This window comes from Chlamydotis macqueenii, chromosome 17 (assembly GCF_036417535.1).
Source record: "Chlamydotis macqueenii isolate bChlMac1 chromosome 17, bChlMac1.mat, whole genome shotgun sequence".
NCBI classification, from domain to species: domain Eukaryota; kingdom Metazoa; phylum Chordata; class Aves; order Otidiformes; family Otididae; genus Chlamydotis; species Chlamydotis macqueenii.
This window is the reverse complement of record NC_141572.1, coordinates 15,850,584-15,863,341: the sequence shown is the minus strand read 5'-3', so window position 1 is coordinate 15,863,341 and position 12,758 is coordinate 15,850,584. Positions and strand designations below refer to the sequence as shown.

Here is a 12,758-nt window from a genome sequence, read left to right as displayed (position 1 = left end):
TTAAGACACAAGGGTTTGGATGTGTCGAGGCAAAAATCCCATCCCAAATCACTTTTGATGAAAAAAATATACCTCTCCAGCATTTAGCCAAAGCAAAAGCCACTAGAAATGCTGCTTCTACAGAGAGAGGCGGAAACATATAAGGACTAAGGCTTGACGGATCAACTCATTAATGTAGGAGGAATAACATTTAGATGCCAATGAGAGACAAGATCCTCCCAAATGGTAGATAATCTATCAAGATCCATGAGATGAAAAATTACATTTAGGTATGTTTCTGTGGGCAAGCACACACCGATGTCAATACTGATGTCAGAAATAGTCTCACCAACGGAAATCCCTTGCTCCCAAATCCAGAAAATTCCCACCACAAGCACAGTCCACTTAAATACATTTCTGCATTTACTAAACTAATTTTCTGCAACTCATAAGAATCTCCTCACTGGGAAAAAAGCAGGAAGGCGCTAACTCTTCCAGAAATCGCTCAATAACCATGTTAGGAGATGCAGAGTCAGGTTTGTGATGGCGTAATCTCCTCAGATCTACTTAAGGGTGATTAAAACTACCTGGGGCTGAGAGAGAGAACACATTCTGAAAATCAGACTGCTTTCAACATGTTAGCATAATTAAATTACGTCATCCACATCCCACCTGACTTTCCTGAGGCAAAACCAAAAAAAACCCAAAAAAAACCAGAAGCGAAGTGAAGCTGAATGGTATCAGCACACCCAGCTCGTGAGATGGGGGGACCTGAAGGGGACCTTACAGACAGCACCTCCTTTGCAACAGTGTGTAGCCCAAGCAATTGCAGGGTGTCCCAGACAGGCACTGTGAGCCATCACTGTGCTCACCCTCCTGTCTCACTTTCTTTTCCAACACCAAATGACCAAATGACTGTGACTTCAGTCACAGCCAGGAAAGCCCCTGTTCAAGTGGTCTGGAGCAGCATATCTAGCAAAGATACATGGAAACAGGTCAGACAGACAAAAAGTCTGCAGGACACACTAGTAAAACACTCTTCCAGCTTCAAGATGTTCATTATGACTGCCTTGGAATGCCCTCGTGAAGGGACACACTTGCACATGGCGCGGCTACTTCCATCTGTACGGCCTGCACTGCTAAACAACCAGTTACTGCGGGACGGAACAGATGGAAGCAATTCTTCAGGAGACACAAGCCATTCCCAGGGAGGCTGGTACTGTACTGGTACTTCACTGCAAGCACTGGTGAGAGATCTGCACAAAACCAGTCTGCCCCTGCCAGCAGGACGTTACAGGCTCCAGAAGGGTATGGAGAAGTCTCTACCCACAGAAACACAGCTTCCAGAAAGGGCAGATGACAAAAAAAAAAAAAACAACAACAAAACAAGTGCCCTGCTCAGGAGACAAGCTGTTACTCCTGATGAAGAACACTGCAATGGCCGCAAAACCCCGATTTTCAGTAAAGACACTTTAGGGTATTTACCCTAAAGCCTACAATGGATTTCCAGTCTTTTTTCCCTAACACCAACACATTAACCCACAGACAAGCCACTGCACAAGCTTTTCCTTTAGAGATGAAGGCAACGTGACTTACAGCCCTACTGTAGAAGGGGAGCCACTACCCCTCAAAACAATCCTCCTGAGAGATCTTGAAAACAGACCAGAGGGCACAGAGACAAGCGGATGGCTGTATCTACCAATGTTCAAGGTAAGGCATGAAAGCACCACTTCAAATAGAAAAGACACCTGGCTCAAAGTTCACTAAGAAGTATGTAAAAAGACCACAATCAGGAGTCATTTGTCAGCTCATCATCAGGTAGTGACCTGTCCTTTCCATGCCAGGCTGGATTATACTAGCCTTCCTTATAAAACCAACAAATGGATGGACAGAGGTGTCTCCATACTGACAGATTAATGACATTCCCTTACAGTAGTTTACTGGCCTTTATCAGGAGGATATGAATAAAATTAACACCTGTTTAGGCTCAGGCATCATGAGCTTCCCCAAAGACTAGCAAAGAGCCCTTAAGTACGTACCACAGGCAGCATATCATCTACCTGGGCTGTAAGACTGGAGAACCTTCACTGCCTGGTCCTTGCTGGACCAAAAAAGTTCAACTGTTACCTGGCCTAGGCTACTGAGGCTCTGCAAAAACCAGCTATGCTAAAGAGCTGAGCATCACTGCTGCATCAGCTGTCCTCTAAAGGAACACCTTAACAGGAGTACACTTCCCCCATGTGACTCCCTGTACAAGTGCAGGGGAGTAGTATTAACCCGCAGAGCACTCAAAATCCAGTAGCGAAATGGGGATGCGTGAGCTCTGGCTCCAACTCTAAAGGGAAAATCCAGGGCATAAACAACTCTTTTCAGCAGGTTCAGAGAGAAAAAAGGAAAAAAAAATCACCTATAGCTGTAAAAGCAGCGTAACTCCACTCTCAGAACGGACTGATTTACTGGTTTTTCCTTGGGAAAGAGCCCTCCAGGGCAGACTAGGTTCTGCTCAGGTGTCTGAAGGTAAAAGATTAAGTTTCCACAACCTATTCAGGACATAGTGTGGGCACCTACCCCAAGGGCTGTGCTGGCTCTCAGAACCCACGGTGAAGGCTTTGACGGCTCATCCCAGTGGCCAGGCGGCTTCTGGAGCCCAGATCTGGCATCAGGAGTCTGAGACCAGAAGGAAGCAGTCTGGATACTCTCCATAAAGACCCAGTAAGGCTACAATAATTGCACCAAGTCCAAGAAGATCTACACTGTGCTCTACAGGAGGGCTTTGTTTGTAGAGTCTTTACTACTTTGTTGTAGGAGTGGGGGTTTTAAATGTAAGTATTTTTACAGTGTTGGGGAATTTTTATTGGCCTACCACCATAAGCAGATCTACAAGGAGTCTGCAAAGATGTGGTACAAGCAGATTTGTTAGATAAACCTGCATCAGCACTGATCCTGTGAGCATCAGCATGGGGCACCTTAGCCCAGCGTTGGGTTCATCCTCCAGCACCAGCACTGCAACTGGTCCCTGAGCACTTGGCATTACACCATTGGTATGAGACAATACTGCAGCACTTCTTATCTCATCAGCCAGTGTAACCCGTTTTGTGGTTGGGCCTTCTTGTCCTCCATGCTAGATAATTCCTTGGTCATTAACTGTCATTGCTAAGCAGTTACAATTTGAATTTCTCCTTCTACAGCTGCAACTATTCCCCAAAACCAATCAAAAGCAGATACAGAACTGGTGATAGGGATCCAGAAGAGCTGCTGCCTAAATTGTCTAAAAACACTGTCTCTTTTCAACAGAAAACAGTCCTATGGTATAGAATAAAATTCTCATATCCCTCCCTAGACATTGATTACTGACCACTTGAAAAAGAAGATACTGGCGCAGGTGAACATCTAGGGTGACCTGGGGCGGGTGATATTATCACAACAATGCTAGCACCATCCCATAGTGTTGGGATCCTGTCTTTGAGTCTCACAAGAAGCTGTTCTCTGATGAAATAAAAAACTGTGTGCTCTTCCTCTGCTTTCTCTCCATAGTACTTTTGTTGGACTGTGGCACAAGAGGAAGCAGCACATGGCACTCACATGCAGGTAAAACACAGTCAGAGATTTTCTACCTAGCAAATCAGGATTTACAGTGGCAAGTCAAGCTGCACCTACCAACTGCCTTCTACAATGAAACGACTGGCTTCGTCAACAAGGGGAGAGTGGACATAATCTTCCTTGACTTCGTAGGGCTCTTAGGGCAGCAAGCAGTGGCATGACATCAGACTGCGGTTAGTGAAAGTACCTGATGGGTTGATAGCGGGCTCGTACTATTGAAACACTATTGCAATCCAAAACAATTATTAAAACAATCTGCAAATACTCTATAAAATTACTACTATTTTCTTAAGACAAACTATGTTAAGGTATCTAGAATGCAGCCTGTGTGCTCCCAGAAAAAGAAGAACACTGTTGCCTCAAGCAGACTTAAATACACATTTTCCTCTCCCCTGCCACCCTTACAACCTTTTCCAGTTCCTGTTAAGCCAACTGGCAGTACATCTCAGCTCACTTTCAAATTTTTTGTTTAAGGGAATTTAAAAGGAAGACAAGGGAAGGTATTTCCCAATCTCTATTCAAATCTAGATCAGTTATATATAAAAGTTTATTCTCAAAGCAACTGTTTCGAAGTGCTCAGTCCAGTTTCTTTTCAGTAATAATTCTAACACCCACCATGTGTATTTCCTTGTCCTACTTAAAAAAAAACAGTTACCCAACAGTTTTGTATGGATATGGCATTTTGAACAACCAGTATCTTCATTTGTTTGTTTGCTCTGAAAGCAAGCCAAATTGCACAAATTACTCATGTGATTTTCAAAGGCATTAGATTTTCCACTACCTACCTGGTTTTTTCATGATGTCAATACCACACATCCCATTCTCTTATGATCTGTTTCTGCGGCTTTAACATGGAATTATGCAGGATATATCTGGAGAGCAAAATGCTACATCTATTCCACAAGCAAACTCCAAAAGGTCCTACACATCTGTAGACTATGAGTCCAAAACTTACCTGGGCTTGTACAAGCAGCATGACAGTCGTTTGGTTTGAACTTTGTGTCCATTTATGAAGATCCTCATTCTCGGATCAATATAAAGCACCGCAGCATAGGCCCGGAAGGAGCGGCGCTCAGGCTTTCTGCAAGAGAGGGATGCTTACAGAGACTGAGCAGGTTGTTCAGCATTCCCTTGTAGGACTGCCAGCAGGCACTGTCCCAGAAGGGTCCATGTAGCCCAAAGAGGATTCCATCGATTCAATGTCTCTTCAGTCAGAGTGCTCATCTTAGAAGCTCTTTCAGTCTGCATTCTGCTTCCTCTTTCCTTCATTTTTTTCCCTCTCATTCTCCTCCAATTAAGAAAAGCCATGTCATACTACTGTCACAGACCCTTCTCCTCTATCCAAACCAAATAAACCAGTTTCTCCAGGGACAAAACTTGTAAGCCTGTCACTTCCCAATAAACTGCTACTCAGGAGACAAGTGACCAACAGAAGCACCTCCCCACGCTGCTCTGCACTACCTCTGATATATTTTAAGCACCTCTGGCAGGATTCACACCTCATGCAACTTTAGCTGTTACCATCTCAGCTCATAGCCATCTATTGCAAAACATGCCAAAGATACCACCTTCAGCAAGAAAGCTAGGTAAAAGAAAAGGCCCTTCTATTTTAATTACCATGCACCTACATTAAGTGAGGCTTTTCTTTCAAATTTTTTCTACCTATGTCTTCTACAGAGATTTTCTATTGAGTTGTACATTTGAAATACTTTTACAGAAAGTAAAGCATGTATTACTGTAGCTTGAACAGAATGCTCTGAATACAGCTGGATAATAAAGGTCAAACCTACGAACTGCCCCACTTGCTAGTGTGTTCTCTTACGCTTTGGTTACTCAGGAGTGTGCTCTGACAGAAACTGCACTGATCACACAGAAATGATATCACAAGGCCAGGAGGAAGAAGCTCTTTCCAGTGATCAGTGGTAACCACAAAAGCTCATGCATATTAGAACCCTGGAGGCCCCCAAGGAGTTTGCTGCACCTATGTACTCAATAACATCAAGCTAATATGAACAGAAATAGCTAGGTTTGCAGTGTTTGAAATTGTATTTCTATGGGAAATTCAAGCACCTCAGGGAAGAAGTGTGTAATCTCATAAAAAGGTAAAGCTTGCTAGATGTGCCCATGGAGCTCTAGGATTTAATCAAGCATTTGGCTCAGTTTAGCTCAGTTTTTTCTTTTCAGCTACAAGTGAATAACCCAGCAAACACTCAGCTCTCCCTGAACAGGGGCCTCCAGCTGCCCTCTCAGCACATCCTCCTTCCTCCTCTGCAGGAAAGTCCAGGAGCTGCTCCTGCTCCCAGAAAGATGTGGTGACATGTCCCACTGGCATCCACCCATAGCATTTGCTCGTGGAGGCTGACCTGTGCAGCACCTTGTGTTTTGCCGGGGTTCATTTAATCACAAAACTGAATATCAGTTTGAGAGCACCACAGACTCGAGACCAGCTGTCATTCTGACATTAAAAAAAATCTTTGATGAGTGTAGAAAACTAAACCTATAGCTTAGGGCTCCTTTGTTTTAAGGTGCCTAAAGAAGGGCATCAAGTTTGCTGCTTGACTGAACTGAGACAAGCCAACACAGGCATTCACGCCAAACACGCCACCTACGGTGGGCCATTTACATGCATGAACTCTAAACTGCTAAAGAACAAACTAAAGATCTTCTAAATTCTCCAGCTCACCATAGAAACAGAAGCTTTTAAAAAACACATACACACAGTATATAGTCAAACCCTACACACCATTTGATCAGAGCCCATGGGCCCGTAACACCCATCACACTTACGTTCCCTCTGGCGGTGTTTCTGCCATCTGAATGTCTCGGGGGTCAGAAGTCACATCCAGCTCTGGCTCTCCATTATCCATTAGTTTGAGATTAAAGATGATCACCAGGGTGCCTGAGCAAGTAACAAGTTGATCAGATGAATCCCAGGCAAACCCCAAACACCTTGCCCGTGACCTGCACCATCCATACATACCTTTCTCACCACAGATCTTATTAAACTGCTCCATCACTTCCTGTTCTGATTTGAAAGGGGAATACTTATAAATAAGCTCTGTCTCAATAGCAAACTTCTCCATGTCGTCAGTCACAGGCTCCCGGCTTCGTGCATTCCAGGTGGGCAAGGGAACAATGACCTGCAAATTGTATCACACCAAAAGCAACTCAGGCTCACCCACTCCAGTCAGTTCCTTCTGCGGATCACAGCCGAGCGACTTACACCTTTTGACAGCCCCCTCAGTCCCTGCAAGAGTTCTTCCTTGTTTTTCAGTGGTGTGCACATCTGTCAAATGCCCAAGGACTCGTCTTGGCTAGCCTCTGAGTTGCCTTCCTACAACACCTAGTCGGAGACTGAACCATTCCCAAATGGCCTGTATGGTACCGGCTACTCACACACTCAATGTCTTTTTTCCTCTCCTCTTGTAACAACTTAATACTAAGGAAACACTCAAACCTTGCTTCTTTAAAAATGTCAACCTCGGTGCTAAACTTCTCTCGTGATCTCAAACACCCTTCACTCATATTTATCCTCATCTCACTCTTCATTATTTTTTACGGGACTCTAGTAACGTTATTGGTGTTTTTTGCCATTTAGAACACAAACATGGATAGAATTCTAGACTGCAGCCTGACTGCCTATCAAGGACAGCGAGTCCTGTCCTCACTTCAGAATTGAGGTCAAGCCAGAATTTCCGTCTCCAGAGCCATTGTGGGAACTACATCACTGTTCCCAGCTTGCTTCAACCATCAGCTGGCCACTAGCAAGCCCTGTTCCCTCAACAGCTTCTTTGAAGAGCTCCCTCCACTATTACAACGGAAAATGCTTTCTTAGATACTAGCCCAGTGCAAATGTAAAATTTTTCATTATTGGCCTTGCCTGGAAAATACTTATGCTTGAGCACAAAAATACTTCCGTGTTAAGAGTCTGGATGCAGAACAACAACGTCTGAATTATCTGTTAAGATATACAAGTTTTCAATAGGTAGAACCACACGGATTTTTTATTTACAAAAAGATCCACGTCTGGAGTTCATGACCTGTGGGTAGCAACTTCAATCACGTCTTTAATTCTAATCAGAGAAATAAATTTAAATACATTTCAAACTCAAATTTTGTGGCAAAAGGAAAGTGCAAGATGTTGGGGCATGTCCCCAGCTCGGCACAAGCAACTTTAAGTGACTGGAGCAAGCCCTTCAAGCTTGCTGTAGTTTAGGGAGACCTCTCAAACAGAACTAAAACCAAAAGGAAAAAATCTTTGATGACTTTGCAGAACCTCTACAAGTATATCACCAAGAGAAAACCATACACTGATCCAATCAGAGTGGCAACCAACACCGACACAGATGACTCCTGTGAGAGCTGGGGAAGTTCAGATGACACAAGCATTAACTGCATTAATTCATTACAACAACGTACATACAAACCTCATCAATGCCTTCTTCCTCATGGAACGTCCGTGACAAGAGGAGGCAAGTCATGGTGTTGTCTTTCCTCGTGAACAGGATAAAATCCTTCCCAATGCGCATGGAACCCCTGGAGACAGATTTCAGGCTGCATGTTACACTTGATGCACAACAGTTTCTAGAAAGCAGACCACATTACTTGAGTTTTCTTTCACTGAGCTCAATTATGAGATGCCAAAAACCAGGTAACCTAAAAGAAGGGCTGAAACAGCAACTACCATTTCTCTCTAAACATCTCATTCCTTTCAAAAGGCATCTCAATCCGGACACTTTCATAACATTTCAAAACACTTAACACTAGCCACAATTAAAAGGTGCAGAAGTACAGTGTGGCTTTCCAGGTTCATACTATGTAGAAAGTTTTTTAAAAAACATTTAAATCTAAAAAAGATTACTAAGGTGAGATGTGACAATAACCTTTAAACTGGAGAGACATGGGTTTGACAGATGGAGCACTCGGTGGATAAGGAGTTGGCTGGATGGCCGCACTCAGAGAGTGGTGGTTAACGGCTCAATGTCCATGTGGAGACCGGTCACGAGTGGCATCCCTCAGGGGTCCGTGTTGGGCCTGGTCCTGTTCAACATCTTTGTCGGTGACACGGACAGTGGGATAGAGTCCACCCTCAGCAAGTTCGCTGATGACACCAAGCTGTGTGGTGCCGTGGACATGCTGGAGGGGAGGGATGCCATGGACAGGCTGGAAAGGTGGGCGCATGCAAACCTCATGAAGTTCAACAAGGCCAAGTGCAAGGTCCTGCACGTGGGTCGGGAGAGGGAGGGACTTGGGGGCACTGGTGGACGAGAAGCTCAACATGAGCTGACAATGTGCGCTCGCAGCCCATAAGACCAACTGCATCCTGGGCTGCATCCCCAGCAGCGTGGCCAGTAGGTCGAGGGAGGGGATTGTCCCCTTCTGCTCCGCTTTGGTGAGACCCCATCTGCAGCACTGCATCCAGCTCTGGAGCCCCCAACATCAGAAAGACATGGACCAGCTGGAGAGGGTCCAGAGGAGGCCATGATGAGACGGCTGGAGCAGCTCTGCTGTGAGGCCAGGCTGAGAGAGCTGGGGCTGTTCAGCCTGGAGAAGAGGAGGCTCCAGGGAGACCTGAGAGTGGCCTCCCAGTGCCTAAAGGGGGCTGCAGGAAAGATGGGGAGAGACTCTTCAGCAGGGCCTGGTGTGACAGGACGAGGGGTGATGGTTTTAAACAAAAAGAGAGTAGATTTAGATTGGACATAAGGAAGAGATGTTTTACACTGAGGGTGGTGGAACACTGTCCCAGGTTGCCCAGAGAGGTGGTGGATGCCCCATCCCTGGAAACGTTCCAGGCCAGGTTGGCCGGGGCTCTGAGCAACCTGATCTGGTTGGGGATGCCCCCTCCTTGCAGGGGAGTTGGACTGGATGGGCGTTAAAGGTCCCCTCCAACCCAAACCATTCTGTGATTCCAAGATGCTATAATATATGTGAGCAGAAATTTAAGTGAGAAATTGAATGCACACTTCATTTCGCTGTACACAGAATGAATAGCAGCAGACAAGCTCTGGGAGAGAGATAATTTATTTCCTAATGTCTAACTGGAAGGACTCATTGACACTTCAGCTAATGCAACTTAGCAGCTCGTTGTCATGAAGAGACAGTCTCATCTTCCTCCCCTCTCTCCTATCCCCAGCAGTGCCTTCCCCACTTCTCTTTTACCCTATTACCCAACTTGTTCAAAAAACCTTAACAGAGAAAAACTACATTGCATAAAAAGGGTTAGTGTTCTGTCAGTTCAGTTCTCTTTAGATTGGTTTAATCCAACACCAAAGCTCACCTTTTGCACGTTTAGGCTTCAGTTTGCATTTCTCAGCTCTAATAAAGTATATCTCTTGCTCAAGGTTAAGAATAGGACAGAGATCTGTCCTGGAAGTGCACAGGTAGGATCTAGGATCTGTCCTGCACTGCAACTGGATCAACAGCAACTCAAGATCCCTTACACTCAATTTTCTACTTTCCCTCCAGATTATAGAGTCCCACAGATTTCCCTGGTAGGATGCATATAAATAATCAAGCCACATGGAACAGCATAAAGCAGAACAGTCAATCAGAAAAAGCCATAGAAGCCCTTTAACTTTCCCAAAGACATCAGTTCACCACAGCAAACATCCTTCTTTTTCCTAGCAAATCCCCCCCAACCAGTAAGATTTCCTTCCCACCTCTGCTCCTCTGTCACTTAATCCCACTCCTCCTCTCATTCCTTCCATCAGACCTTCTTCTCCATGCATTTGTTTAAGAAAAAAAAAGTTTTAAGTCCATCTGACTTGCACCAGACAACTTTTCTAGTAAGACACTGCAGCACTATTTCACTCCAATTTTACTATCTGTCTGCCACAGGCATATTAAGGGTTTGTTTCCTACTCTTCCATTTTTCTTCCCCAGCTCTGATTTGTATTCTGTTCCGTCCTGGCTTCGGCAGGGATGGAGTTAATTTTCCTCTCTGTAGTCGATGAGTTTTGGATTTGGTACATGAAGAATGTTGATAAACACACCGATGATAGGAGTTGTTGCTACAGAGACCTTTCCAGGTCTCGCTAATGCAGATGCAGGAAGCTGGAGAAAAACAGACAGAATAATTGACCCAAACTGGCCAAAGAGAGCATTCCATGCCATAAACGTCAGGCTCGTGTAGAAGTGGGGGCTGGCGGGGGGCCATCTCTCTCTCTTGCTCCTTTCCTTGCTGCTCGGTTTTGTTTCCATTACCACTGCTCGGGACGGGCTGTATTGGTCATTGGGACATGGGGTGGTGAGAAATTGTGCATCGTTCATTTTGTATATTTTGTTATTATTGTCATTTTCCTTGGCCATTGTAGTACACTGTCTTCATCTCAACTCATGAGTTTTCCTTTCTTCCCAGTTCTCTCCCCCATCCCTCTGGGCAGGGGGACGGAGAGTGAGCAACTGTGTGGTGACTTGGCTAAACCATGACGTCTTCATTATGCAAATACAATGGCAAAACACCGTCATCTGCTTTGGACAGACTTCTCTGCCACTGAAGAACTACAGCAGATATTCACAGAGCTCCTGTCTACCAAACCATGGTATCTTTCTTTAGATTTCATCTACCTTTTTATTTTTTATTCCTAGAAAAGACATACACCTCCAAGCAAAAAATACATTTACTATCGCAACTCTAACCTCCATAATCTCAGGAGGATGGTTTTTGTTATACTTACGATTTCAAGCCATTCCCATACTGTCCAATTTGAGTTGACTCAGGGGATCGCTTGGCTGATTTACCAAATTGAATAACACTGGCAGCTTCATCTGGAACGAGAGACAGGGAAGAAAAAAAGTTTATTTTAATATACAGACACACACACATCTTTTAGATAAACTTATTTGCCACTGTAAGTAGCACAGAAAGAGTATAGCATGGAAAAGGCCAGAAGCCCAAGCCAAGTCTCATCCTGAAGCTCTACCATACAGCCCTGTAAGATACACATTGCTCAAGGGCATTGACACGATCAAAAGCTTTGTACAGATGTCATTATGCTGACAAAAAGAGCTTTAGCTTTCAGACTAGCCCAGTGCCCCATCTGATCTGCACAAAGACATTTCTTTTTACAAAAAAAATGTCCACGAGATGATCTGTTGTGTCCACCACAATTATCAACATGCTCATAAACCAAAACATTCCCTGGGACACTGCAGCTCTGCTGTACTGCGTACACTGCGGACACTACAGACTTGAAACCACTGGCAACAGAGTATAAGTCAGTACTATAAAAAAGGTCTTGAATTTGGAATAAACCTTACTGTTTCTCCATGGAGTAGAACTGAACGCTATGATTAATTAATGCACGAGTAACAAAAAAGCTGATTTTTGCAGCAGATTGCTGGACTACTGACAGCGGGATAACTGTGGGTGAAAAGGCAGCACTAGCAAGTACCGCAGCAATTAATGGAGTATTTTATTAGCACAGGACAAAATGAAAGGATGTGATGGCTTTACAGCTGAGAGAGTCTGTCATTTTTAGTTCAAGTCTTTCTATTGTTCAAGGGCCTTTTAACATCAGCCATACGACAGAACAATTCCTCTCCCTTCCCCCAGGAGATAACAATCATTTCACTACGGAGATTACTGGGAGAAACAAAATGCAATTCCAGAGACAAGGAACACAAAGTGCCTTAACAGGAAGGCTAACAACAATTACAGCCCTCAAATGCATAAACAAGCGTGAGGGAGCACAGGACATCGCTCACCCCACAAGCCAGCTATGTGGAGGCTGAGCCTGTGGACAAGCTCGATTTAAGCAGACTTACCCAGGTCTACCAGTACTGACAGTTTTTACAGTAAGATGTTTAGTACTAACGAATCACTGAGCTAGGTGTCAGAATGTAATTTTCCATGGAAATGAGACTGAGATTTAAAGCCACAAATTACAAGGCAACAACACAGGAGAACAACTATGCAAGCACCTCGCTGCCTCAATTTTGTATGTTCAGAACAGAGGTTCACAACTATTTCAAAACTAACTTTCGACTGGATAAGAGTACCTCTTCCTTTCCTTCAGCTTACTATAGTATTTTGTAGCCAAAGAAAGAAAATATTAGACTATCTCACATTTGAGATCTGGGTAAGGATATTGATGATGAGGATGATGATATTATTATTATTACTATTACATGCTAGTTTTAAAGCCTCAGAAAAGAGGATGGGGATATTCTAAGAACAG

At 44.3% G+C, this 12,758-nt stretch overlaps 1 protein-coding gene across 3 annotated transcripts in view; it reads right to left on the bottom strand.

Annotated features, from left to right (window-relative positions):
* Window positions 1-12,758, bottom strand: part of MORC2 (MORC family CW-type zinc finger 2) — a 54,607-nt gene that overhangs the window by 28,827 nt on the left and 13,022 nt on the right. For all 3 annotated transcript variants that reach the window (XM_086761236.1, XM_086761237.1, XM_086761238.1), the window contains 5 exons: window positions 11,256-11,346; window positions 8,007-8,115; window positions 6,560-6,719; window positions 6,367-6,478; window positions 4,535-4,660 (listed from right to left, as the gene is read on the bottom strand). In XM_086761236.1, the coding sequence (XP_086617362.1) occupies window positions 4,535-4,660; window positions 6,367-6,478; window positions 6,560-6,719; window positions 8,007-8,115; window positions 11,256-11,346 (598 nt within the window). The remainder of the gene's footprint in view (window positions 1-4,534; window positions 4,661-6,366; window positions 6,479-6,559; window positions 6,720-8,006; window positions 8,116-11,255; window positions 11,347-12,758) is intronic.